This window comes from Macrobrachium nipponense, chromosome 39 (genome assembly GCF_015104395.2).
Source record: "Macrobrachium nipponense isolate FS-2020 chromosome 39, ASM1510439v2, whole genome shotgun sequence".
NCBI classification, from domain to species: domain Eukaryota; kingdom Metazoa; phylum Arthropoda; class Malacostraca; order Decapoda; family Palaemonidae; genus Macrobrachium; species Macrobrachium nipponense.
The window spans coordinates 33,814,417-33,842,298 of record NC_061099.1 but is presented as its reverse complement, the minus strand read 5'-3'; the positions used below and the strand labels follow the sequence as shown (position 1 = coordinate 33,842,298).

Below are 27,882 nucleotides of genomic sequence, written 5' to 3'. Positions count from 1 at the left end.
GGAAGTTTTGCCGAGCGCTTCAAATTCTTCAGAGTTTCTAGCACCCTCCAAGTGTTTTGGTCTTCTACGATCTGCAAACACTTGGGCAAAACCACGGTCCAGAGTGGGTGAGACGAGAATCCCAGATAAGTAATTGTTACTACGATAATCGGGAATCTCGCCAAATGCTCGAATTCCTGGAATTTCTAGCATTCGAGGGAAGTACTGCTGCTGAAGGAAGAAAATCTCAGGAGGGGCTCAGCCTGGATGGACCTGACACTTCGTCGCCTCAGTAGGCGGCTAACCCCAGGATAGAGAAGAACGGGTAGGAACATCCAGTTTGGCTTGAACTATCGTCTTCGGTATCCTGTCCTCACCGTAGAAGTCTTCCTTCGGGAAAACTTCATCTTTGCTCTCTTCATTAGAGAATGAAGGGGGTCGGCTTCCAGCATTATTCTTGTTCCTCAAATGGAAGAGAATTTAGACTGCAGGTCTATTTACAGGAACCTACAAATAAACTACGTATATTGCCCTCATGACATGCTTCTGTTATCAGTTGATTTGTGTAGGCACATACTGTAGTTAACTCTACGGGTTGTGACTGAGACGCTAGCCTCCCAAGAGTTACCAGTTTCGATTTTGAGATACTTGTGGTATTGTTACAACAACAATACCACAGCCTTTGCATTCACTGAAATCCGTTTCAGTTAAAATGCAGACGTTCGAGCGTATTTTCTTGCGCTCGATGGTTCTAGCCGAACGCATTCCTTCTTGGAATGGATTCCTGGCAACTCAGGATGACGAGTGAGCGAGAGCTAGCGGTGTACGGGCTGCCTGCCAGCCCTGCCTGCTGCAGCCCAGTACCAGCTGGCTCTCCGAGATAGTGTGGTCGGATATTGTGTCTCGTCCTCTGCAATGATTGACTACCGAACTGAATCTCTGCCCGGCAATCACAGACTTAGGTCTCTGGTTGGCTGGAATTCTGACATACATGTATGACCATCTCTAATGCATCGCCTTTTGCCGTTGCGAGAGTTTTCAGACAGAGATATCTCACTAGACTTGTTATCATCTTTCTGTTTACCACACGGTAACAGAAGTCTGTAGCCTAGTCTTCCGCTGCATCGCACCTGCTGCTGCGATGACGCAGAATGATTTCTTTCAGACATCTGAGTTTGTCTTCTTAATACATCTCGCATTCGTAGGTGCGCAATTATTCTTTGTTCACCCCGAATTGTAGATGAATAACGGAAGACATCGCCTGTTCCTCACCCTGCGAGCTCTACTTCTAAGTATATAAATGTCTTCCCTGATCCAGCCCATGAGAAGCAGTTCTTCAGGCAGTACAATCCCTGTGTTTTCATTACTGAAAAATGCTCCGACTTCTCACTGAACAGCAATGAAGTAGAGGTTTAGCGTTTTCAGTCCTCTGTAAAACAACAGGGATTAAAGCTGTCTTCACGGGTTGATGTCATCGGCGGGACTTTTCTGCGTTCAGAATCTTGACAGTTAACTTCTTTCGATTCAACTGTGATGACGTAGGTGTGCATTCACCTAATCACCTTCGTCTTCACTGGCACATAGTATTGTTTCTCCTTAGTTGAGATTCACCTACTATGAGAACTTCTGTCTTGCCATCAGGGACATCGGTCTCTAGAAGGCAATTGACTTTCGTCTAATGGGCACATGCCTTGAGAGAATCATCATCTCACCTCCCAGCATCGGTGGCAACAAGACGATTTGTATGGTTTCTCGGCATAACCCTTCAAAAGCCGAGTGTCATGTGACTACGTCTCGGATGCATGACTGCTCACCTCACACAACCGAACGCAGTCAGTCGGCAGCTGTTGAAACGTCCAAGACCGTCACGAGCTACGTTGTGGACTTTGTATTGGTTGATCCAGATCAGTCATTATTTTGTCCTACTGGCGTGTTCCGGTACCCATAAGAATTGACACCCACCATGGAGTGTCGGTGTCTTTATCCACTGCAGAGACGACGAGACCGTGAGAGACTTTACTGCAGTTGGATAGACCAGTGGATGGGTACTGGCCATCACTCCGAAGAATATGTCGTACAGAAAGATGGTAGGTCAATGCGACCATATCTTTCTTTCCTTTCGGGACTGCCCACAGGCCCTTGGAACCTCATTTCCCTGGACCAGTGGTGGATGCTTGCAAGATGTGTTTGCTTTCCCAGCTCCTTCAAGAGGGCAAGTTGCATCTCGTCTATGGTGTGCAGTTGTAGAGGTAAGGATGCGAGAGTGACTGGCTCCCTCCCCCTTCCACACCTAGTCCTCCCACTCCTCTTCCTTCGGGTTGAGGATAGGACTCGAACTCACACTGGCTAGTCGGACGATTGATGCGGTAAGCTTATACATAAGCATCCTTTTTATGTTTCTTATCAGAATCATAGAAGCAATCCCGCTCGGAAGGAGACTGACAGTAATGCAAACCCTTCCCAGAAATTTGCACTAATGTCTCCGACGCAAATATTCTTCACAGCCCTTTTTCGGATGAGTCACGATTCCTCACTCATTTCGAATAGGCCCAGAAGTCTGACTCTTGATCATGCAGCTCTTATACTCCGATCAAGTTGTCAGAGGCAGCAGGGCACTCCTCTTCGCTCTTACGACCAGGAGGAGTAGCCTAGGTGCACAGAACTCCCGTCAGTTCTAGAAGCTCACTCAGATTCCTCCCACCAATCAGTGAGTCTTCCTTATGCAAAGGACCGAGGGTTTGTATGTTGTGTAGGAACAAATCACAATTTCTGGAAGTAAATTGTATTTTTCCTAACTATACAAACCTGAGGTCCTTTACATATATGCCCACTTCATGCCACCCCTGAAGCTGAACCTAGGCCGAAAGGCAAAGTGGAGTGTTTACATCCGGGCAGGCTAGCCTGCCACACGGTAGTTACTGCCTAACCACCTTGTTCAAGATTTAATGGCCCTAATTCCAGCTACACCGAAAGTAATTCCTTATGGAAAGGACCTCAGGATAGTTAGGAAAAATACAATTTACTTCCAAAAATTGTGATATTTTCAATGTAATTCCATAAATGGAAACGTAATACAGTCGACCCCTGCCTATTCACGGTTTCGGGTTTGTGGACTCTCCTATTTGTAGATTTTTCTATGGAACATACAACATGTATATATACATCATTTGTGGAAAATTTGCCTATTCACAGTAATTTTTCAGAAGAATTTTCACCAATTTATTTTCATATTTTCATGACTAAATGCATTTTTTGTGATAAAACTATTAAAAGACGTATTTTTTGTGATAAAATCATTAAAATACTCTGGTATGTCGTGAATTTTAGTTTTTTGTAATTCTGTCATTATACTATTATCGGTGTTAATGTAATGGTGTATTTTAGGGTTGGTTGCTATGTCCAAGGATGTGGAATCTCTGTATGCAGCTGTAAAGGCCTTGTCATGTGTTATCAAGACAAGCAAGACTGGTAAGTCAGATGCAGATGTGAATTTGCTGTATTTTTTTGCTAAAGGGTAAGCACAATGTACTTAGGTTGCTTGCAATATGTATGTTTGTCGAGGCATATTTTATTACTACAGTATGATAACCTGGAGCTTTTTTTTGCGCACAGTTTTGATCTAAAAACCTCTGTTACTAGTGCTGTTTGTCAATGTGATGTAATTGTAGGGTTAAAAAACTAAAACATAAAACATATCAAGTAACAAGACCTATTATGATCAAGATCCAGGTTCAAAATATAAGGTGGAATTTGAATCTGAACCCACTTCTCTCATTTGTGTGTACTTTAGCCACTTTTAATATTATACACAGATGTCATCAGTTCCTTAATGCGCTGCAGCATTTTTCTCTAGCAACTGCTGCTATCAGTCAGATTTCTAATTCTTTGTTCAGTTTTAAGTTGCATGGTCGAATCACAGGTTTTTCACTGTTCTGTTTTCTCATATATATTTCTGTATAATACATTTGAATGAATTTTATACTCTCATATGATGATGTGCTTACCCTTAGAGTAATACGTTTGTTTTGACTAAAATTATATGTGCAAACTTGCTTTTATGTTGTAAAGTCAATGTAGCCAGGTGTTCTGTTTGAATTATGGAAAAAGTTTAGTGGAGAAAACTATTGAGAGATTGTATTTAATTGCTTTTCAGCACAAATGGAAATGAATCAGAGTTCAGGATACCAGACCTTGGCACTACTGCTCCGCAAGAAGAAGCCTCTTCTCAACTCACACATCCTCCATTTATGTATGACCTTAGCTGGATCAGGGGAGGCGAGGGAATCATCTGCCATACCTAACACACCAGCCTTTAATGATTTACTCTGTGATCTTGATGTAAGAGCAATTTTGTGTTTTGGTATCTGTTACAGTGCCATAGAAAGTTAGGTTCATTTGTGGCTGACTTTAACTGTTGGTACCAAGATGGGGTTCAGGTCTGGTTCATGTCTGTGATAATAATGCTATTTTTATGAAATATTTATTCCGACATGTAATACAAACCTTTGGTCCTTTACATAAGGAATTACTATTCAGCGCCAGCTGGACCGGTTGTAAGATTTACTAACAAGGTAGTTCGGCAGTAACTGCTTGTCTGATGGTCGGGGGTTCCGCCCGACTGGAGGTAAACATACCACTTTGCTTTCGACCGCCATCGGGTGAAGATGTGTGCTAGCCTTTCTGCCCGCCTCTGTCGTGAGATTATCATTGGAAATCAACCTAAAGCTGCTTAGTTCTACCTATTTCTTTAAGAATACCAGTGTGTATAAGATTGTAAGTACTCTTTTTCATTATTTTGGTTAATTTATTGTGGAATTGCATCGCTGTGACACCATGCAGTCACACGAAGTGGAGAAGCCCCCTCGCCCCCCATCCAACTGGAGAGTGTGCCCTGGAGAGGGAGGCCACAAGTGTGGGGCGTTTCGGTCCAGCGATGCCGTGGACCCTCATCCATTGTGTACTGGGTGCTGAGGGCGTGAATGCTCTCGGGCCGTCCCTTGTGATATTGTGTCTCCTGGTTGGAGGAGCAGTGGGAGTTGTACGAGAAGAGGAGGAAACCACGTAAAGTCGCCAAGGTGTCGTCGGAAAGCTCTCCCTCGACACTTCTGGTGACAGACATGTCATCTTCCTTTCTCCCTCCTAGTCAACTCCTGTGTACGGCTCTCTTCCCTTCAGGGTATGTGTCCCTCTCCGCTCGATTTGTCGAGCGCAGAGGAAGGAGCGCTACACCCCGACCTTGAGTTGTACTGGTTGGAGGAGCAGTGGGAGTTGTACGAGAAGAGGAGGAAACCACGTAAATTCGCCAAGGTGTCGTCGGAAAGCTCTCCCTTGACACTTCTGGTGACAGACATGTCGTCTTCCTTTCTCCCTCCTAGTCAACTCCCGTGTACGGCTCTCTTCCCTTCAGGGTATGTGTCCCTTTCCACCTCTCCGCTCGATTTGTCGAGCGCAGAGGAAGGAGCACTACACCCCGACCTTGAGTTGTACTGGTTGGAGGAGCAGTGGGAGTTGTACGAGAAGAGGAGGAAACCACGTAAAGTCGCCAAGGTGTCGTCGGAAAGCTCTCTCTTGACACTTCTGGTGACAGACATGTCGTCTTCCTTTCTCCCTCCTAGTCAACTCCCGTGTACGGCTCTCTTCCCTTCAGGGTACGTGTCCCTCTCCACCTTTCCGCTCGATTTGTCGAGCGCAGAGGAAGGAGCGCTACACCCCGACCTTGAGTTGTACTCGGAGTCTTCTGTCTGTTCAGGGTGGGATCCTTCACCCTCTGAGCGAACAGGAACATCACCCCCTATTAACCCGACTGTTGCTTCCCCAGGTGCGTCTGCCTTCACGGGTGGAGATCTCCAGCAGGTGCGGCGATCTTTGAGTCTTCCGGGCGCTCTGAGTATCCAGGGGCTGATTCATAAACTGGCTGTGGCCCCTGTCACTCATGGGGTGGAGACGAGGACTACCACCACAGTGTCAACACCAGGTTATGCCACACCTCCACACCTGGTGTATACCCAGCACGTAACCACAGTCCCCCCTTTGGCCGTGGTACAAGCCCTGCTGCCGTACGTGCCCCAGAGGGAGGTGGTTCCTCCGATGCCTGGGTTTGCTGTCTTCGCCCCACCCCCTGACTTCAAGTGCCCAAAGAGCTTTCCTCTAGACCGTCCTCTGGTAGCTCTTGTTGTACCTGCTGTCTCTGTATCTGCCCGTGGAAGTGCTGCCACTCCCGCAGGTCCCTCCGGACAGGTGGAGTTGGGCTGTGTTTCTACTGCAGCTGCCCCAGCTCCATCCTGGAAGGAGGACCTGTTTGCTGTCCTGAGGAAGCTGGCGAAGAAGTCCAGGAAGAAGAGAAAGGTTTTGTTGTCTTCTCCGTCGTCGTCTTCTGCCACCTCTTCCCCTTCGACTTCTCAGGCCCCCCAGCTGAGAAAGAAGAAAGTGGTCTCTCCGCGTCGTCTTCTGCCACCTCTTCCCCTTCGACTTCTCAGGCCCCCCAGCTGAGAAAGAAGAAAGTGGTCTCACCCCCCCCCAAAGAAATCTTGCTCAGAGATTTCTAAGGGTCTGTCCCACTCCGGCAGGACAGGTGGGTCTTCGGCTGGTCCTCCCGTTCCTCCGGGAATGAGGCCCGCCTCTCCTTCCCCAGGGAAGAAGAAGACAGGGACCATAAGGGTACCAGCTGCCGGTGGTATCTCTGCTCCTGGCTCCAGAGGTTCCGCCTCTGGACTGGGAACCATCTCAGCCGCTCGCTCTGGGCATTCTCGATCAGCTGTGGCCAAGCCTCGGAGCTTAGCTAGCGCTTCCTCTGTTCCCAAGACGCTAGCACCGTCGAGGGCAGTGCGAGGAAAGACCCAGCCTTCCTCTTTCACTTCGAGGAGTGAGTGTCACCCCTCCTCCCAAGCCTCCTTCTCTCATGGGAGAGCGGCTAAGCGGAAGGGGGAAGAGGGAAACCCTAGGGACGACGTTTCCCCTCACCTGCTCTCGGAAGGGGAGGGCAGTTGCCTGGCGAGCCATTGGGCAACTTGGCAGCACTACGGAGCCAAGACCTGGGCAGTGGATGTCCTTCGGGAGGGATATCTACTCCCCTTTGGGTCGAGGCCACCCCTCACTTCACACCCGGTCCACCTTCAGACGTACATCCCCGGTTCTGCCAGAGACGTATCACTGAAACAAGAAGCCAAGACCATGCTGAGCAAAGGAGTTGTGGAGATCGTGCGAGATTAGTCACCGGGTTTCTACAGCTGACTTTTCCTGGTAGAGAAGTCTACGGGGGGCTGGAGATCGGTGATAGATCTCTCTCCCTTGAACCGATTCGTTCACCAGACACGGTTCACGATGGAAACAGTATGCTCAGTGCTCAATTCCATCAGGGAGAACGATTTACTGCTTTCGGTGGACCTGAAGGATGCATATTTTCAAATACCCATCCATCAGTCCTCCATGAAGTACCTCTGCTTTATCCTCGATGGACGGTGTACCAATTCAGGGCACTTTTTTTCGGTCTCTCAACCGCCCCACTGGTGTTCATGCGAGTGTTCACTCTGGTGTCGGCTTGGGTCCACTCGGTAGGGATACGTCTGATGAGGTATCTCGACGATTGGCTGGTCCTGGCGAGCTCCCGCTCACAGTTGCTAGAGGACAGAGATCAACTCCTTGACTTATGCTGCGATCTGGGGATCGTGGTAAATGTCGAGAAGTCAGATCTCGAACCCAAGCAGAGGATAAAGTACCTGGGCATGCTGATCGATACGGTAGCAGGGCGAGTCTTCCCCGCAGACTCGCAGATCAGCAGGTTCAGGGAGGCAGCCAGACAGTTCCTGTCACGACGGGAACAGTCAGCTCAGCAGTGGCAAGTTGTGATCGGTCACCTGTCGTCACTAGAGAAGTTAGTCCCTCAAGAGCGTCTTCACCAGCGGTCTCTCCAGTGAAGAGTAAAGGAGTGCTGGTCACAGGCATGGGATCCACAATCCTTCCTTGTTCCTCTCACGGAGGAAGTAAGGGAGGACCTAGCCTGGTGGCTAGACGACAGGAACCTCTTAATAGGAGTGCCCCTGCGCTCACCCCCTCCGGAGATGCTGCTGTTTTCAGACGCATCGACTGAGGGTTGGGGCACACACCTGGAAGAGTTGCTGGTTGCAGGAGTTTGGAACCATCACGACAGGCACCTTCACATCAACTTCCTGGAACTCGAGGCTGCGTTCCTTGCACTCCAAGAGTTCCAGGAACGAGTGATGGGACACTCAGTGGTGTTGATGAGCAACAACACGGTAGTGGCATACGTCAACAAACGGGGGCCTAGTGTCTCTCCCATTACACCAGTTGATGATGCAGGTGCATGAGTGGGCCGTAGCTCACTCAGTAGAGCTGTCAGCCAGATACATTCTAGGCAAGAGGAATTTAGTGGCAGACAGGCTCAGCTGCCAGAATCAGGTGATTGGAACCAAATTGTCTCTACACCCAGACGTGGCGGAAAGGCTCTTTGACCTGTAGGGGCGTCCAGTAGTGGATCTGTTCGCCACCCAGCACCACAGAAAACTCAAGGTTTTCTACTCAGTTGTGCTGGACCCATGGGAAGCTGCAGAGGACACGTTCCAACACCTGTGGGACCACCTCGTAGTTACGCTTTTCCCCCATTCTGCCTGATTTGCAAGGTGATCAGCAGAGTGCTGATCACCAACAATCTTCGGATGATTCTGGTGGCACCTTGGTATCCGGATCTGCTGGCTCTTCTCTCACGAGAGATTCCCCCATGGCACAACCTCCTGTGCCAACCTCACGTAGAACGGTACCACCAGGCAGTTCATTCCCTGTGTCTTCACGGGTGGCGGTTATCCACCATTGAAAGGCCTGGGTTGGAGTTGGATCGGAGGCCCCCCCTCCACCCAGACCATTCCTTCAACTTCCATCGAAGGGATTGACAGAGTATGCGGAGGAACTCCTTCAGAAAGGAGCAATAGCGAGAGTCAAGCGGTTAAAGTTTCAAGGTCGCTTATTCAGCGCGCCAAAGAAAGGCTCATTAAAAAGAAGAGTAATTTTAGACTTGTCCCAGTTAAACTTAGCCATTCGCTGCGACAAGTTCAAAATGCTGACTATCTCGCAGGTGCGGACCTTACTTCCCCTTGGGGCCGTCACCACCTCTATCGATCTTACAGACGCATACCATCATATCCCTATTGCAAGACACTTTCGCCCTTACCTAGGCTTCGAGCTGGGAGACCAAGCGTTCTCGTTCAAGGTAGTTCCCTTCGGTCTGAACGTAGCCCCCAGGGTATTCACGAAGATAGTGGAAGTAGTGGTTCAACAACTAAGGTCTCATGGGATAATGGTAATAGCGTACCTCGACGACTGGTTGATTTGGGCACCAACAGTCGAGGAATGCCGCAAAGCCACAAAGAAAGTCATTCAGTTCCTGGAATATCTGGGGTTCCAGATAAACAGGACAAAATCAAGACTCACTCCGGAGTCCCGTTTTCAATGGCTGGGCATTCAATGGGATTTATCCTCTCACAGTCTGTCAATTCCGGTAGCCAAAAGGAAGGAAATAGCGAAGTCAGTGAAGCAATTTCTAAGGCACAAATATGCTTCAAGGAGAAACCAGGAAAGAATCCTAGGTTCCCTTCAGTTTGCCTCAGTGACAAACATCTTGATGAAAGCCAAACTGAAAGACTTAACCAGGATCTGGCGCTCAAGAGCAAATGTCAGATCCAGAGACAAGTTGTCAACAATACCGCAAATTCTCCGAAATCGTCTACGTCCTTGGACAAAGATGAAGAATCTGTCCATGTCAGTGCCTCTTCAATTCCCTCCTCCGGGAATCACTATCCACACAGACGCTTCATTAAGCGGCTGGGGAGGATATTCTCAGTTCAAGAAAGTTCAAGGAACTTGGTCACCCCGCCAATTTTCCAACCAGCTCCACATAAATGTATTGGAAGCAATGGCAGTGTTCCTAACTCTGAAGAGGCTCCTTCCACCAAAGAACTCTCATGTAAAGTTAGTTCTGGACAGCGCAGTACTAGTTCACTGCATAAACAGGGGAGGCTCCAAGTCAAGATACCTGAATCATGTCATGGTAGCCATCTTTTCCCTGGCGGACAAGTTCAGTTGGCACCTCTCCTCCACCCATCTGGCCGGAGTGAGGAATGTTATAGCAGACGCTCTATCCCGGTCAGTCCCACTGGAGTCGGAATGGTCGCTGGACAACAGTTCGTTCCAATGGATACACTGGAGGGTACCAGGTCTACAAGTAGATCTGTTTGCCTCTCAAGCGAACCACAAACTTCCTTGTTATGTGGCTCCCAACCTGGACCCTCTGGCCTATGCCACAGACACTCTATCCATAGACTGGAACAACTGGAAAAAGATTTACATCTTTCCTCCGGTGAATCTTCTCCTGAAAGTTCTGAGCAAACTCAGGACTTTCAATGGTCAAGTAGCTCTAGTAGCACCGGACTGGCCGAAAAGCAATTGGTACCCCCTCTGCTGGAATTGGGTCTTCGTCCCCTTCGATTCCCAATTCCAGACTCTCCCAGTCGGTACAAATGAAGACTGTGTTCGCTTCCTCAGGAATTCTCAAAGCCCTAACTTTATGGACTTCATGAAGTTTGCGGCCAAGAGGGATGCAAATATAGATCCACAAAATATCCTCTTCTTAGAATCAGATAAAAGGGATTCAACTTTGAGGCAGTATGACGCTGCAGTTAAAAAGTTGGCATCTTTCCTGAGAGAATCGGACATTAGAATCATGACAGTCAATTCAGCTATATCCTTTTTCAGATCCTTATTTGAAAAAGGGTTCGCAGCTAGCACTATTACGACAAACAAGTCAGGGCCTTGAAGAAGATCTTCAGTTGGGGTTTTAATATAGACTTAACAGACTCCTACTTTTCGTCTATTCCCAAGGCTTGTGCTAGACTTAGACCTTCCGTAAGGCCTACTTCAGTGTCATGGTTTCTGAATGATGTTCTAAAACTGGCTTCAGATACAGATAATACGACATGTTCATTCATAATGCTCTTAAGAAAAACATTATTTTTATTAAGCTTGGCTTCAGGAGCTAGAATTTCAGAACTGTCGGTGCTATCCAGAGATTCGGGTCATGTAGAATTTCTCCCCTCAGGAGAAGTTCTGCTTTCTCCGGATCGCAGCTTTTTAGCAAAAAATGAGGATCCTTTGTTGAGGTGGGAACCATGGAAAGTCATTCCCCTTCCCCAAGACCTTTCTCTTTGTCCGGTGATGACCTTGCGAGCCTTTCTGTCTAGGACATCCTCCTCCTCTTCGGGTCCCCTCTTTAGGAGAGAAAAAGGTGGTACCTTATCATTAAAGGTATAAGGCAACAGATCCTCTACTTTATTAAACAGGCTAACCCTGAATCTTTCCCTAAGGCACACGATGTCAGGGCAGTGGCCACCTCAATTAATTATTTTCAGCATATGAACTTTGATGATTTGAAAAAAAAAATATATTGGATGGAAATCGCCGACAGTATTTAAGTGTCACTACATGAAGTCTTTGGAATCTCTGAAATTTTCAGCAGTAGCAGCGGGAAACATAGTTTCCCCTGACTCTGCCCAGTAGTATAGTTGAAGATCCAGATCTCCTTTCTACCTACCTTACCTAACATTTTGTCTAGCCTACCATATTGCTCTACACTTCGTCTCGAGCCTTAGCTGCTCTCATGATTGCTTGGTGGTGTGTCCCTTATTTTTATGCTAGGGTCACCCACAAATGTTTGTATATATTTATCATTATGAGTGTGGTCCCCTTATTTTTATGCTAGGGTTCCACACTCTCATTTATCAATGGTTTGTTGCCTTATGGCTTTGTATTTATGAATTCATTAAGTGTGTTGTTTGATGTTATTTTCCCACACACATGTTAATTTACATATTCATACTTGTAACTTGTTTAAATACTTTTGTAAATATTTTATAGCTGTAAGTTACATTTATTTTGTTATCCCTTACTCAGAAATTGTCTGAAGATTCTGTATGAATATTCCAATTTTATTTCAATTATAGTATTTTAGTTAAGTTTTTAGTTTTATTGAGACCCTCTGTACTTCTTCAATCTTGTGCTAATTCTCTGGTACTATTTCGCGCAGCGACACGAACTGAGCCCAGAAAAAGGATTTTGACGTAGGAAAAATCTATTTCTGGGCGATTGGTTCGTGTCGCCCAGCAAAATCCCACCTCTTTCCAACCCTTCGCCCAAGATTGATTGCTAACTTCAGGATGGCCACCAGAGGCGCGGCAATCGGCTTGGCGTGGGTTGCAGTAGTAGTAGTTGCCGCCCCGCTCTGTGGGTCGGCTCTCTCGTTGAGGGAGTTTGTTGTGGGAAATTTCTAAATGGCAAGAAGTTCGTGGTAGTGGTCTCACTCGCCCTAGTTACCATACCGACACCCTTCTTTTATTTTGGGTGAGCGAGTCAGTTATACTGACCTCTTCTTTATTTTGTTTATTCTCTGGTATTTGTTAGCTCATTTACCTAAGAAATAATGAACTAAAGGATTATTTCGCTTGGCGACACGAAACCAATTGCCCAGAAATAGATTTTTCCTACGTCAAAATCCTTTAACTAAGGTAGCTGAGATTTTAGTAAACTAGTCTAGCATACCTATAAACAATATTTGCTCTGACACAAATCCTGTCAGTTTGTGTGAGCTTACCTGTACAGTCTGTACTCCAAGGGACTCATTATTTAATGAAGAATAAGAACACCTTCTTTGTCCTCTATAATACAAACTTTAGCACAGCAGTGATTGACAGTCATTCCCTATTCTGTCACTGTTACTCCAAGTTTGGAGTTTTTGCTCAGCACTTGTTTTTTCCTCTTATCATTCCTTTGCTTTTTCCTCTGCCGTTCTTCTGCTTTTTCCTTTGAGGAGGTTAATGATAAAATTGTTTTCACTGAAGTTTGTAAGTGTTGATATGATAAGTATAGTAACTACAACTATACTCTGTTTTTTTCCATCTGTCCACCTGCCTGTGGTGTTTGCATATGGCAGCACTGTGTCCCGGGCTTTAGATAGTTACATTCAGTTTACATTCAACAATAATAACAATATCCTTTTTCGAATATTAACGGTGTAATTCGCATACAGTAAATTATTAAAACACTGTTCAATTGCAAATGTACACCCAGATATCCTTTTATTTACCTAAAACTTACACGTAGTGTAACTATCTGAAGCCCGGGACGCAGTGTTACCTTACGCAAGCACCACAGGCAGGTGGACAGATGGAAAAAAACAGAGTATAATCATTTGAATTGGCACAGTTTAATTACTAAAGGTAGGTAGATTTTTGGCCATATAGTGTTATTACTAAAAGTTAAGTTTATCCTTTTCCTGTAGATTTTTACAGCTTTGTGTAATATTTTGTGTGATTATCAGTAATTTAACAGGAATTAGATCATTATTTCCCTACTATGGTTGGCATGATTGTTGATCTAGCTTGACATGTATTCCTTGATAATTGTTTCGAAGGAGTGTGTGTTCTGAGTTTTAATGCTTCCTTAGAATATGATCTACTTTTGTCTTGCAGTGGTTGTCAAGACAATTATGGTAAATCTGTAAGTGAACTTTGTGTTACTTTAGCACTGGACATTAGATGTAATCCTTGGTCTCAAACTATGTACTTGTCAACTGTCTCAAGCAGTGTTACTAAAAAATTCTTCCAAAAGGGTAGAATTTCTAGAATTATTTGATATTTAATAGCTTTTCTTCGTGTGCAAAAAATCTTAATGCATTTATTTAATTGAGTTTATTTTGATTGTATACCAACAACTTTTGTGGTTATGAAAATTTTATATTTTTTCAGGTTTGGTCAGATGCACCTGGAGAGCTTTGCCGTACCTTGCTTGAACACCTTGTAGAATTGGCAAAAGAATCAGGGGAAAGGCATGCTAATGTGCGCAAAATGAGGTATGTAACAACTTGAAAGTGTTTTATTGGTGTTGATATTATGGCTGGGTACTCCAATACAGTTTTCCAGTTGTAAATTTTCTGTATTTGTTGTCAATCATGAACACTTACTTCATATTTTGTGAGAATAATATAAGTGTAAAATAAATTTTTCGTAATTTTTAAAAATTATGGGGTTTGTACTATACAAAATAAAATTGATAAGTAGACTGTGAAATATTGAGCATATGTATTTCCAGGAAGAGAGTTATTTCAAGTTTTTACTGTCAAGCTCATGTTTGCATGAAGATTACAAAAGCTGGAAATTATATTATTGTTAATTTTTTCAGATCTTTGGGGCTGGTATCAAGACTGTTGCATCTTCTGTATGGGCAGACACAAGGAAAAGATACTATCTCACATTCACCAACCAACCATTCAATATCACCAAACAACATATCTTCATCAAACACATCCTCTTATTCTGATAATAATCATTCTACTTCACCTGGTGCAGTAAATAATGCAGTGTCACAAACTACGCCTGTCATATTCTCATTATTGTCTGCAATGCTTGCAAACAATCCTAGGCCACAAGATTTGTTATGGTAAGCTCTTAAATCACACCTTTGTTGTATATTTCTGTCAGTTCTTCTACCCCTGTGTATCTGGGGGGAAAATATTGTTAAATTATTGAAGTGACATAAACTGTTTATAATGTACGCATTTAGGTTTGAACAGTTGAGTTTACAAATGGTAGCCGACTTACGACAGGGTTTAACCCTGTAAGGGTACAACTATATTTTGAATTGGGCTGTATTGTCTTTTTTCTTATTTTTGTGATATTTATAGTGGTTACTTATCATTTTTTATCGTTTTGTTACTTATATGTTTTATCTTTTGGAATCTTTCTTCATAAGGTATATAATTTTCTTTAAAATACAGTGTGTTTTATAATATGATGCATTTACATTCTCAAGTTGACTTCCATCCTGAGTTAATTGGAGGTCAACTTAACTTTCCTTAGAATCTGAAGTGTGTACCCTGTGACTTTCATCTCCTAAATTCATCATGTCGTCATGATTATTCCAATTAATGTTTTCATCATTTATCTTGATTGTGGAGGGTAATGAGATGACAGAAATAAATATAGTATATGAATTTCTACAAGCAGTTGCCGCTTTTGAAAGAAAAGCACCATCGAAAAAGTAAACGGAACACACTCCTGTGTATTGAGGCAAATGGGCACTGTTTGATAGCAGGAGAGGAAGAAAAATAGGAATGTATCAAAGAATAAGGGACATTGCGCTCATAAAAATATGTATGGTAATGATATTTGTTCCTACACGATGTACAAACTCTCGGTCCTTTACATAAGTAATTACTTTTGGCGTAGCTGGAATTACAGCCATTAAATTCTTGAACAAGGTGGTTAGGCAGTAACTACTGTGTGGCAGGCGGGTAGGCTAGCCTGCCCGGATGTAAACACTCCACTTTGCTTTCAGCCGTCTTCTGATGAAGACGTGTTTGTGAGCTCTTGCTAGCTGGTCCATGATCTTTTTTCCCGGTGGGATCTTTCTGGTTTATTTCTGTTTTTAAATAAATATGTATATACTGTGTTTGATATTAATATTAGATTCAATTAATATACAAACCCACCTTTTGTGATAGCCTTTATAGCCGCCTCTCTACTTGTGTTAAGAGTTGGCAGCAAAGGTATGCCAACATATTTACATTCTTTCACCCTTTAACGTGAGGACGAGATATGTATTTAACCCTTAAACGCTGAAGAGGTATATTAAAAATCGTCTTCCGTGTGCCTAGGGGGTCTCGGAGTGAGCGCGGAAGCGGAAAAAATATTGTTTTCAAAAAATCACAGCGCGCTTAGTTTTCAAGATTAAGAGTTCATTTTTTGCTCCTTTTTTTGTCATTGCCTGAAGTTTAGTATGCAACCATCAGAAATGAAAAAAAATTATCATTATCATATATAAATAATGCGATATATGATAGCGCGAAAACAAAATTTCATATATAATTGTATTCAAATCGTGCTATGCTTTATTAATGTTTTTTCCTTGTAATGTACACTAAATTGCGATCATTTTGGTATATAACACATTATAAAATGATAAAAGCAACACAGAGAAAATATTATTACAAAATGATGCATGAATTCGTAATGCTCGGACGTAAACAAATATTTTTTCAAAAATTTACCATATATGTAAATATTGTCCTAGAGACTTCCAATTTGTTTCAAAATGAAGACAAATGGTTGAATATTACTATACTGTAAGAGTTTTAGCTTACAATTGCAGTTTTCGACCATATCTGACGAGTTAAAGTTGACCGAATTTCAAATTTTTTAATATATTTTTTTATATGCAATTATTTTGGATATTAGAAAAGCTACAACCTTCAAATATTTTTCATTTTATTCTAAATGAAATTGCACACATTTTCATATATAAAACTCTAAGAAATGCCTAATATGAAATGGAGCAAATATTCCGAGAATACGACGTACGCATTTCGGAGATTTGCGGCGGAGAATCCGCGCGCTGAGGGAAGGCTAGTTTTTTTTTTATTCACCATAAATCTAAATATTGTGCTAGAGACTTTGAATTTGTTTCAAGATGAAGATAAATGACTGAATATTACTAGACTGTAAGAGTTTTAGCTTACAATTGCATTTTTCGACCATTTCGGTAGAGTCAAAGTTGACCGAACGTGGTTTTTTTTCTATTTATCGTGATTTATATGCAAATATTTCAAAAATGAGAAAAGCTACAACCTTCAATTATTTATTGTTGTATTATACATAAAATTGCGCACATTTTCATATATAAAACTTTAAAATGGTACAAACATTACCACAATCGCACGTAAGATTTTTTCGGAAGAGTTACCACGCGGACGTAAGGAAAATTTTATTTTTTTCATAAATTCACCATAAATTGAAATATTGTGCTAGAGACTTCCAATTTGTTGCAAAATGAAGGTAAATGATTGAATATTACTAGAATATAAGAGTTTTATCTTACAATTGCGTTTTTCGACCATTTCGGTAGAGTCAAAGTTGACCGAAGGTTGAAAATTTGTCACTTACCATTTTTTATATGAAAATATTTCAAAACTGATAAAAGCTACAACCATGGGTTGTTTTTAGTTGTATTGTGCATGAAATTGTGCACATTTTTATATATAAAACTTTATGTAACGGCTAATTTAAAATGGTGCAAACATTACCACAATCGCATGTATGATTTTTTTCGGAAGAGTTACCGCGCAGACGTAAGGAAAAAGTTTTTTCATAAATTCACCATAAATCAAAATATTGTGGTAGAGACTTCCAATTTGTTGCAAAACAAAGATAAATGATTGAATATTACTAAAATATAAGAGTTTTAGCTGACAATTGTGTTTTTCGGCCATTTCAGTAGAGTCAAAGTTGACCGAAGGTTGAAATTTTGGCACATCATTATTTATATGAAAATATCTCAAAACTGATAAAAGCTACAATCGTGAATATTTATTGTTGTATTCTACATAAAAATGCGCACATTTTCATATATAATATTCCATGTAACGGCTAATTTAAAATGGTACAAAAATTATGTCAAAGTGACGAAATAATTTCCGAAATGTGTCACTGATACTTTTTAGTGCGGCAAGAAAGACATTCGTGCTTGCGCGCCTGCGTAACGATTGTAAACAAAACAACACCTTGATCCGTGAACTCTCAGCATCCCCCAAGGCGTGTGATTCAAGAGTTTTGGGCTGGTAGGCCTATAAGTATTTTTCCACAAATTAAAAAAAAAACTTTTGTATGTCGACGTAAAATACGTCCAGTCGGGACCCGAGAGACAAAAAATGTTGACGTAAAATAAGTCCACTCGGCGTTTAAGGGTTAACTTGAGGACGAGACATGTATTTAACATGAGTGATATTGATCATGTAACGATACATGTATTTATCCAAAAATTAGGCTTACGCTTGGGAATTACCCAAGGGAACTTCAAAGGTTTGTCCTTGTTTTGTTTTATGGTAATTTTTCTTCTTCATCCTTTCACTTATTATCGGACGAAGGTAGAAGAGGGGGCGTGTGGTTTTGGTGTCTGGGGGATTTCCTCTCACTTTGGAGGGTGGTGCCCTTGGATGCGAGAGGAGTATCCTTATTACTTTAATAATTTTTTCCTTATTTTACTGACTAACAGTAGTGATTGTGTACAGCAGTATTGGTTGGATAGTTCTTCGTATTGGTTGGATAGTTCTTCGTATTGATTATCCTAATCTTGGAATTGTACCTGTGACTTGTAGCATGCTGTGATACTGATCCTCGAGTGTGTGTGCTGATCCCCTGCTGATAATCATATTCATTTACCACTACTACCCTGGAGTTATGTCTCTGGACGAAGCTTTAGCGCTGCCCTGTGATGTTTATCTATTCGTGATGGTATAAGTCTGGCAGAAATTGGAGGAATCGAAGAGGAAGAGAGCTCGTCAAGTGTCGCCATCCTCCTCTTCGAGATCATCATATTTTCATGTCTCCACCCCTGCAACCCTTAAGGTTTTGCTGTAGAAGAGAAGGTGGTCTCGCTCCAGTGAGATAAGTGGGTCTTCCGCTGGTCCTCCCGTTCCTCCGGGAACGGGGCCCATCTCTCCTTCCTCAGGAAAGAAGACGACAGGGACCATGGAGGTATCAGCCACCCCTGGCACCTCCTCTCCCAGCTCCAGAGGTTCCACCTCCGGACCGGGAACTGTCTTGGCCGTTTGCTTACGAGCATCACCGAGTGTACGGTCACCTATGGCTGATTGTGCAGCCAAGGTCCAGACTGCTGAGTACGCTCACCGTCAGGACCCAGGCACGGAGTGGAAGGATGGTAAGAGTTGCTCAGGTGACTCTCGCCAGACCGGCGATTGCTCGCGTAGCGATCATCCGGTACCAATGGTTGACGTGACATTCCCACTAGACCGTTCATGTGGCAAGGCTGGCTGGAAAGAGATCCCCCCTGGTCACCAGGTTCCAGCCGCGCCTAGATCTGGTCACTAGGTCCAGCCTCGGCTGGACCTGGTACCGTGGCGCATTGAGAGGACGGTGCTTGCTCTCACTGTGTTAGTGGACACTTCCGGTCACCCGACCGTTGCTCCCACTGGGACCGAATGGCTCGCACGATGCACGAGACTGATGCTACTGTCCTCGGTCCACTGCTTCTCTGCAAGGAGACCGCTGGTCCAGACCGGCAGCTCGATCGCCACCATGGGTTGGTGATCACCTGCGGTCCTCCCAGCCTACTGGTTCTTCTAGTAGGCAGGGTAGGAATGTCAGGTCTCCCTCACCTGTCCCTTCAACCTCCTCGGGCTACACTGGGAGGAATGAGTCGAACAGGAGTGACTGTGATGAATGCACTTCTTACAGTCCGGCCACAAGCCTGGTTCGGTCTTGGGACCAAACAGATCTTACGCTCAAATGGTTGGAGGAGATCGTGGGGGCTGGTGAGGACGATGACGCTTTCCTAGACTCACGGAGTGACCATCACCACTGTTCACATGACGGTCCTGCTGGACTGCGCACGCAGAGACCGGGGTGGGGTCCCCCATCGGTTTTCTTGAGAGGTTTCGGCCTCGACGAGGACGGTATTGGCTCTCTCCTGTTAGGTGCACGCTCAGCCCCACCCAGACGACGGTCACGGTGGGGGCAGACGTTTCGCCTACAGTACGAGTTTCATAACTCTTTTCGGGAAAACGTTTTCTCCAGACAGTAACGTTTTCCCCAGACAGTAACGTTTTCCTAGGCTCGGAGGGGCCATCACCGAAGGTTGATGGCTGCCCGTAACTCGCTTCTCCGACTGCCAGTTCCGCTGGCAAGGCGAGCAAGAGCATCCAATCTTCCTCCCCCATTCCCTCTCTTCCTATGGCTGCGACGGGAATGGGAGGGATCCTGCAGAGCGTTCTCCATAGGATTCTGCGTCAGGGACTATGTTCCTGGAGGGACCTTCAGGTCCTACCGGATGTAAGTCCCCGTCGTTGAGGAAAGATCTTGCCCATTCCTCCTTGATTTTTACGGGAATTGGGAGGACCATCACCTGATGGTTGTCTGACGAAATTTGGGGGGGAGTTTTGCCGAGCGCTTAGAATTCTTCAGAGTTTCTAGCACTCTCCAAGTGTTTTTGTCTTCTACGATCTGCAAACACTTGGGCGAGACCACGGTCCAGAGTGGGTGAAATGAGAATTCCTGATACGTAATTGTTACTACGATAATCGGGAATCTCGCCAAATGCTTGAATTCCTGGAATTTCTAACGTTCGAAGGAAGTACTGCTGCTGAAGGAAGAATATCTCTGGAGGGGCTCAGCCTGGATGGACCTGACGGTCCGTTGCCTCAGTAGGCAGTCAACCCCGGGATAGAGAAGAACGGGCAATAACAGTCAATCCTCCTCTCTTTTTTTCCCTTTACTTCTTGGTTATACCAGAATGAAACAAGGAAATAAGAGGAATTCGGTGGAGTTTACTCCTCGGAATTCGAACCCGAGAGACTATGTTTTTGGATCAATCCTAGGATTTTACCAAACATACGTCAAAAACCCGTTCAGGATGGATAGCACCGAGAGTTTGAATACCTCTCCAGTGCTACTGTTTTGGGAACATCTTGTTCGGCTTGAACTAGTTGTCTTCGGTATCCTGTTATCACCGAAGAAGTCTTCCTTTGGGAAAACTTCACCTTTGCTCTCTTCATTAGAGAATGAAGCAGGTCGGCTTCCAGTCCTTATTCTTGTTCCTCGAATGGAAGAGAATTTAGGCTGGAGATCTATGTAAAGGAAACCTATAAATATACTACGTATATTTCTCTTACGACATGCTTCTGTTATCAGTTGAATTGTCCGAGGTGTAAGCACATACTGTAGTTGACTCTACGGGTATGTGACCGAGACGAATAGTATCTTCTTAATTGAGCTAGCTACAAGTCATGACTGCCTTGCAAGCTTCCCAAGAGTTACCAGTTTTGATTTTGAGATACTAGTGGTATTGTTTACAACAACACCACCACAGCGTTTGCATTCACCGATATCCGTTTCGGTGAAAATGTAAATGCTCGAGCGTATTTTTTTGCGCTCGATGGTTCTAGCCAAACGCATTCCTTCATGGAATGGATTACCTGGTAACTGAGGATGGCAAGTGAGCGAGAGCTAGCGGTGTCCGGGCTGCCTGCCAGCCCTGCCTGCCGCAGCCAGTCCTGCTGGCTCTCCAATATAGTTCAGTCGGGTTTTGTCTCACTTCCTCTGCGATGATTGACTACCGAATCGAATCTCTGTCTGGCAATCACAGACTTAGGTCTCTGGTTGGCTGGAATTCTCGCATACGTGTGTGACCATCTCTCCTGCATCGCCTTTTGCCGTTGCGAGAATTTTCCGACAGACATCTCACTAGACTTGTTATCATCTTTCTGTTTACCTCACGGTAACAGAAGTCTGTAGCTTAGTCTTCCGCTTCATCGCACCTGCCGCTGCGATGACGCAGAATGATTTCTTCAGACATCTGAGTTCGTCTTCTAAATACATCTCGTAATTCATAGGTGTGCAATTATTCGTTGTTCACCCCGAATTGTAGATAAATAACAGAAGACTTCGCCTGTTCCCTGCCCTACGAGCTCTACTTCCAAGTAATAGAAATGACCTCCCTGATCCAGCCCATGAGAAGCGGTTCTTCAGGCAGTACAATCCCTGTGTTTTCATTACTGAAAGACGCTCCTCTTTCATTGCAAACTCCGACTTCTCACCGAACAGCAATGAAATAGCGGTTTAGCATTTTCAGTCCTCTGCAAAACAACAGGGATTAAAGCCATCTTCACTGGTTGGTGTCATTGACGGGACTTTTTCTACATTCAGAATCTTGAGAGTTAACTTCTCTCGATTCAACTGTGAAGAATTAGGTCCGCATTCACCTTAGTCTTTTAGTAGTATATGGTATTGTTTCTCCTTAGTTGAAATTCAACTACTGTGAGAACTTCTGTCTTGCCATCAGGGACCTCAGTCTCTAGAAGGTAATTGACTTTCGTCTGATGGGCGCATGCCTTGAGAGAATCATCATCTTGTCTCCCAACATCTGTGGCAAACAAGATAGACGGTTTGTATGGTTTCTTGGCAGAACCCTTCAAAAGGCGAGTGTCTTGTGACTACGTCTTGGATGCATGACGGCTCACACTGAGCAAAGTCAGTCGGCAGCTGTTGAAGAGTCCGAGATTGTCATGAGCTACACTGTGGTCTTTGTATTGGTTGATCCAGATCAGTCATTACTTTGTCCTATTGGCGTGTTGCTGTACCCATAAGGATCGATACCCACCATGAAGTGTTGGTGTCTTTATCCGCAGCGGACTGCCATTGCAGAAGTGTCCGATGACACATCTTTCTCTGAATATTACGAGACCGTGAGAGACTTCTCTGCAGTTGTATAGTCTAGTGGATGGGTACTTGTCATCACTCCGAAGAATATGTCGGACAGGAAGATAGATAAGGTCTCATTGAGACCATATTTATCTTTCCCTTTGGGCCTGCCCACAGGTCCTTGGAACCTCATTTCCTTGGACCGGTGGTGGATGTTTGCAGGTTGTTTGCTTACCCAGCTCCTTCAAGAGGACAAGTTGCATCTCGCCTATGGTGTGCAGTTCTAGAGGTAAGAAGGATGTGAGAGTGACTGGTCTCTCCACCTTCCCCACCTTGTCCTTCCCCTCCTCTTCCTTCGGGTTGAGGATAGGAATCGAATTTACACTGGCTGGTCGGGCGATTGATGCGGTAAGCTTACACATAGAGCATCCTTTTTATGTTTCTTATCAGAATCATAGAAGCAATCTCGCTCCCTCCTCTAGCAAGAGGAGGTAGGAGACTGGCAATAATGCAAACCCTTCCCAGAACTTTGCATTAATGCCTCCAACTCTAATATTCTTCACAGCCCATTTTCGGATGAGTTACGATTCCTCACTCATTTCAAAAAGGCCCAGAAGTCTGACTCTTGATCATGCAGCTCCTATACTCCGATCAAGTTGTCAGAGGCAGGGCACTCCTCGCTCTTATGACGAGGAGGAGTAGCCTAGGTGTGTAGAACTCCAGTCAGTTCTAGAGGCTCAATCCTATTCCTCCCACCAATCAGTGAGTCTTCCTTATTTAAAGGACCGAGGGTTTGTATATCGTGTAGGAACAAATCACAATTTTTGGAAATATGTAAATTGTACTTTTCCTAACTATACAAACTTGAGGTCCTTTACATGTATGCCTACGTCATGCCACCCTTCAATATGAACCTGAGCCGAAAGGTAAAGTGGAGTGTTTACATCCGGGCAGGCTAGCCTATCTGCCTATCACACGGTAGTTACTGCCTAACCACTTTGTTCAAGAATTTAACGGCTGTAATTCCAGCTACGCTGAAAGTAATTCCTTATGTAAAGGACCTCAGGTTTGTATAGTTAAGAAAAATACGATTTACTTTCAAAAATTGTTCTTTTTATTTCGGTTAAAGACTATTTTTAGACTGATTTTTGTTGATGCATCATTTGTTTTCTTTTCCAGCTTTGGCCAGTTTATTGTCTCCACTTTACCCATCTTAAGTTTGTCTGAGAAACACATTGAACTGAAAACCTCCGAAGATCAGCGAGAGCTGGACAATGGGGATGCCCCTGGTTTATCTATGAGGAATATTCTATTGCGTAATAAATGCCTAGAAATTATTCATACGCTTCTGTACAATTCTAACAAAAATACCATTCATCTTGGGTAAGTTTTCTTTTAGCACCAGGATTTAGAATGACTTTGTTGTATGTTATTAATCCTCAGTGCACTAATTGTCAAAATACATCCTCAAAATATATGTACTATATGAATGCATGTGCATACCTATAAGCAACTCATTGTCAGAACAATATATTGCAACTATCCATTTTTTTCAGATTTTGTGAGGAAGTTGTTAAGGTTTTGGGCCTGGATTGGGTCCTCCTCTTTGCCCAAGGTCACTTGCATCCGTCCACAGTGCTTATTGCTCTTCGCATGTTAGTGGCACTGCTTTCTAATTCAGGAATCCTTCAAAAGTTCCGTGAAGCTTCTCACAATGGGGGCTGGATGACGGATGCACAGCAAGTCACTTCAAATAAGTTTGGTCAAGTTTTAGGTAAGATTTTAAGTACGTATGTGCCTTAGACAGTGGTTACATCGGGAAATGAACTCTTATTTTATGACATCTGATTTTAATTTTTTGACATTTGATAGTAACAGTAGACGTTGTGAATTACACAGGATATACAGCATTTGCTTAAATCAGCACAGGACTTGATGGCATTCGTAAATGTAATATATATTGTAATTTCTTCAGTTTGGGTAATCATTAGTTTTAGGAATTTACAATTAGTGAATGCAAAATTAAAAGTATTAGTGATTGGTAAATAAATTTAATTACTTTATAAATCAATTTAGGAAGAATATGTGCCTCATATTATAGGTACATAGACTAATTTGATTTTTTATTTGATATTCATGCCTTTTTTTTTATCTTACTGGTTCTGTCCACCTTTAGATAAATGGTTTGCATGTCTGTTACTTCATAAGATTAAACTAAAATCTATGTAATATATGAATGTTTTAATGTTAAACATACTTTTATTTTTTTTTTTAGGTTACTCAGTTGGATCAAGTGCTCGATCCTTGAGTGAGATCCGTGAAGATGCATGGCATATGCCAGGTTTTCAACTGTTAACATGGCTTGTTCCACGCCATATTCATATACCACAAGTGTATTATCTGCTTTTGGCTCTGTTACTTGGTCAACCAGTTAAAAATGTTCAAAATAACACAAAGGTGAGTGGTTTTGGCTGTACCATGTTTTTGTTAAATTGAAAATTGGCATTGTTTTTTAGTCTTGAATATCCAGGTCTTTGTCTTTATTCAGGATATGTATACTTTTTCATTGTGAGCCCATTAGATGGGGAGCCTTGTGTCATATCAAGAATTTTAATGAAATTTAGTATTTTACAATAAAACTAGCTGTTATTGTAGCTTATTTTAAAAGATAGTTTTTAAAATGAAACTGCTTTTTAATTTTTGAACACATTGCAGACACAAAGATTTTCAAAGAAAATTGCTCTTCTCTCATGCTATGCCAATTTCTGGATCCTTGTGGTTGTTATTAGTTTTCATTCAGGTAGACAGACAGAGTAGACAAAGGTGAAGTTGAATATATGGGCAGCACAACAAGCCAAACCAGCAGGAAGGAGGGCACTGCAAATTGGGCCCTTCTACAAGGACTTGAAAGTAGTACTTCTGGATTTATAATCCCTGACAGCTCAATTATGTTCAAGCATAATTATAATGGAAATGAAGTGCAAAAGACAAAGTAAAAATGAAGAACCAAAGGCAACTGTTACTGTGATCAAGGTAAATGGGAAATGAATGACCTAAGCAAACAGCAAACCCTGATCAGAATGAGGCCAAGGGAAACATCACCTTATCAACCAAAAAATTGCCAGATGCCACACATTCTTTGCTCTACAATCTTTGATTATTTTTAACTGGTTTCCAGCTGGTGCAAGAATATTATCCTATTCTTAAGACCTCAGGGTTGTTAGCAATGAGAAATACAAATTTATTAAAAATTTGTCGTTTAGCAAAATGTCTATTTCTTTTTATAAGTTATGTAAAGTAGAAAGCAATGCAATTGAATACGCTGAAAATTCTGGTGACAGCAGTTGCATTGTTGATGAAGGAAAAACTACAGTAGAAAAAAGAAACACAACCATTAGGCTACTCACAGTAACAGCTTACCACACATTGGTGGCTAGCAAAAAGGTAACTTATAGAACAAATGATGATGGGGAAATACTCTGAAAATTAAATCCTTGTCATTAACACAACACTAAATGCAATAAAAATGCTGTTAAGTTTTGCTAGCCACTACCAAAGCACAGTGAAGAATGAAGATGAGTAGTGTAATAAGCTGGGATTTGGGAGTTGGTTAAGCTTATGCACTGGAACAGTTTTTTTTAAATACCTTGGTTTATGCACCTGAATACTTTTCACTTGCTTAAGGCTAATTTTTATGGTTAAAGGGCATGGACAAACATCCAACTACTATATGTTTAACAGTAATGTTGTGATTGAGAGACTGACACTTTCAAAATTTATATTACAAAGTTAAAGAAGTTGGGTTTAGCAAAATTTACATTACATAATCAAAGAAGTTGAGTTTAGCGAAATTTAAATTACAAAGTCAAAGAAGTTGATTTTAGCAAAATTATATTACAAAGTCCAAGAAGTTGAGTTTAGCAAAATTTATATTACAAAGTTAAAGAAATTGAGTTTAGCAAAATTTAGATTACAAAGTCAAAGAAGTTAAGTTTAGCAAAATTTATATTACAAAGTCAAAGAAGTTGAGTTTAGCAAAATTTATATTGCAAAGTTAAAGAAGTTGAGTTTATGTAACGCAAGAGTGAGAAAGAGAGAATTGTAGTTGTAACTTTACCATGTTGGTTTTCAATAGGAATTTAACATTAGCTCTGAGTTCTTGTAGGCTGTTTTTAAATTTTCATGAAGTACTCAAATTTTTGGGCAACTTGGCTGTTTGTTTTTACTGTACGGTATTTCTCATTGAAATATTTTCCTTGTGGGCCATCTTTAATAAGAAGCCATTGAAGGACCAGGTTTAAAGTAACATTAGGAGTAGTATTTCAGCCTGTGAAAGAAAGGTCTAGGAATTGTAATGGATCTCTGGTTAATTGGTGGCTTGTCTAATCAAAAAATTTATGTCAGAGTTATGCAGTAATTCTGTGTTCTCCATAAATGATGGAAGAGTATTTATTCACTTTTTTGCTTTCAGCTTGATCTTGATAGTATTTGGACGTTTGTTTTTGGTGTCCCAGCAAGTCAGTGTGCTACTACTATATCGGGTAGAGTGTCACTGTGTCCAGAGGCTGCTATTGCCATCCTTGCAATGGTGAGAGCACTGCTTAACCAGGAAGAGAGGGGGTAAGTTATCAAGAATCTTGACGTTTGTGTTTATAAGTAATATTGTCTGTCTAGATTAAATGTAGTTTTATTGCACTTTATCGTCTTGCCAAAATTCTAAAAGCTAGGTTATTATTGTTTTGTTGATCTAGGTTTATAAGTAGAGATTTACAGGTATCTTAACATCAGTGTGTCAGATATATTGTACGTGGCATGATACGCTGACAGTTGATTGACTTTAAACAAGGTAAAGCATACATCATTATGACTTGACATTCACAGGACAATACACTTGGGTTCACTAAAATGCAACAAATACATATATATTTGTTGTCATTATGCATTATACAAAAGAACTAGCCATTATATAAATTGTTCGTATAAATGGCCTTTTGCATCATTATCTCTCTGTAAACGTCCATCATTCTGATACAGTGTTATTTTCTTTGTTGAAGTTATCATTTGATGTCAAAATTTTAATGTAAAAAAGTCCTGAATACATAATGAGTTTTCAGTGTTAATTGTTTTTTGTTTAAATACCAGTCGATTAGGCACACTGCATGTGAATGTTTTAACTGAACATAGGTTGTTACAGAGAAATTAATCAAACCTCGCCAGAACAGTGGGGTAGTTTTAAAAGTGAAACAATGCAGGTTGCCTATATACTGCCTCATTGTATTGGCAAAGCAAGCATTGGTTTATTTCAGCATAATCCTATTTGTCATACATATTCTAGAGACTTGGTTCCTAAATCTTTACACTCCCTAATAACTCTACTTAATCCTACAGTCTCATGCAGATATTCAAGACCCTGATCTCTCATCTGAATCTCAATTAAGGCATACGTATTACAAATGACTTTCATATGATATTTGTGGTACAACATATCTCTTATTGCACAAAAGTTTTTTGAAACAATAATCAAATAACAAATGCCTTCCTTCAATTCCCTTTACTTTCAGTGGCTCTTATATCTCCCATACTGTGAGGTTGTAGGTAATACATACCTGAGAGTTGTGGTGTGCGTTATATGTAT

The 27,882-nt window shown here is 42.5% G+C and overlaps 1 protein-coding gene across 1 annotated transcript in view; it reads left to right on the top strand.

The window, feature by feature from the left end:
* The window catches only part of LOC135210408 (WD repeat and FYVE domain-containing protein 3-like), a 202,300-nt gene that overhangs the window by 107,590 nt on the left and 66,828 nt on the right, over nt 1–27,882 (top strand). The window contains exons 27-35 of the mRNA XM_064243311.1: nt 3,364–3,447; nt 4,133–4,317; nt 13,785–13,888; nt 14,218–14,475; nt 23,427–23,630; nt 23,804–24,021; nt 24,523–24,704; nt 25,536–25,691; nt 26,719–26,867. Coding sequence (XP_064099381.1) covers nt 3,364–3,447; nt 4,133–4,317; nt 13,785–13,888; nt 14,218–14,475; nt 23,427–23,630; nt 23,804–24,021; nt 24,523–24,704; nt 25,536–25,691; nt 26,719–26,867 — 1,540 coding nt within the window. The remainder of the gene's footprint in view (nt 1–3,363; nt 3,448–4,132; nt 4,318–13,784; nt 13,889–14,217; nt 14,476–23,426; nt 23,631–23,803; nt 24,022–24,522; nt 24,705–25,535; nt 25,692–26,718; nt 26,868–27,882) is intronic.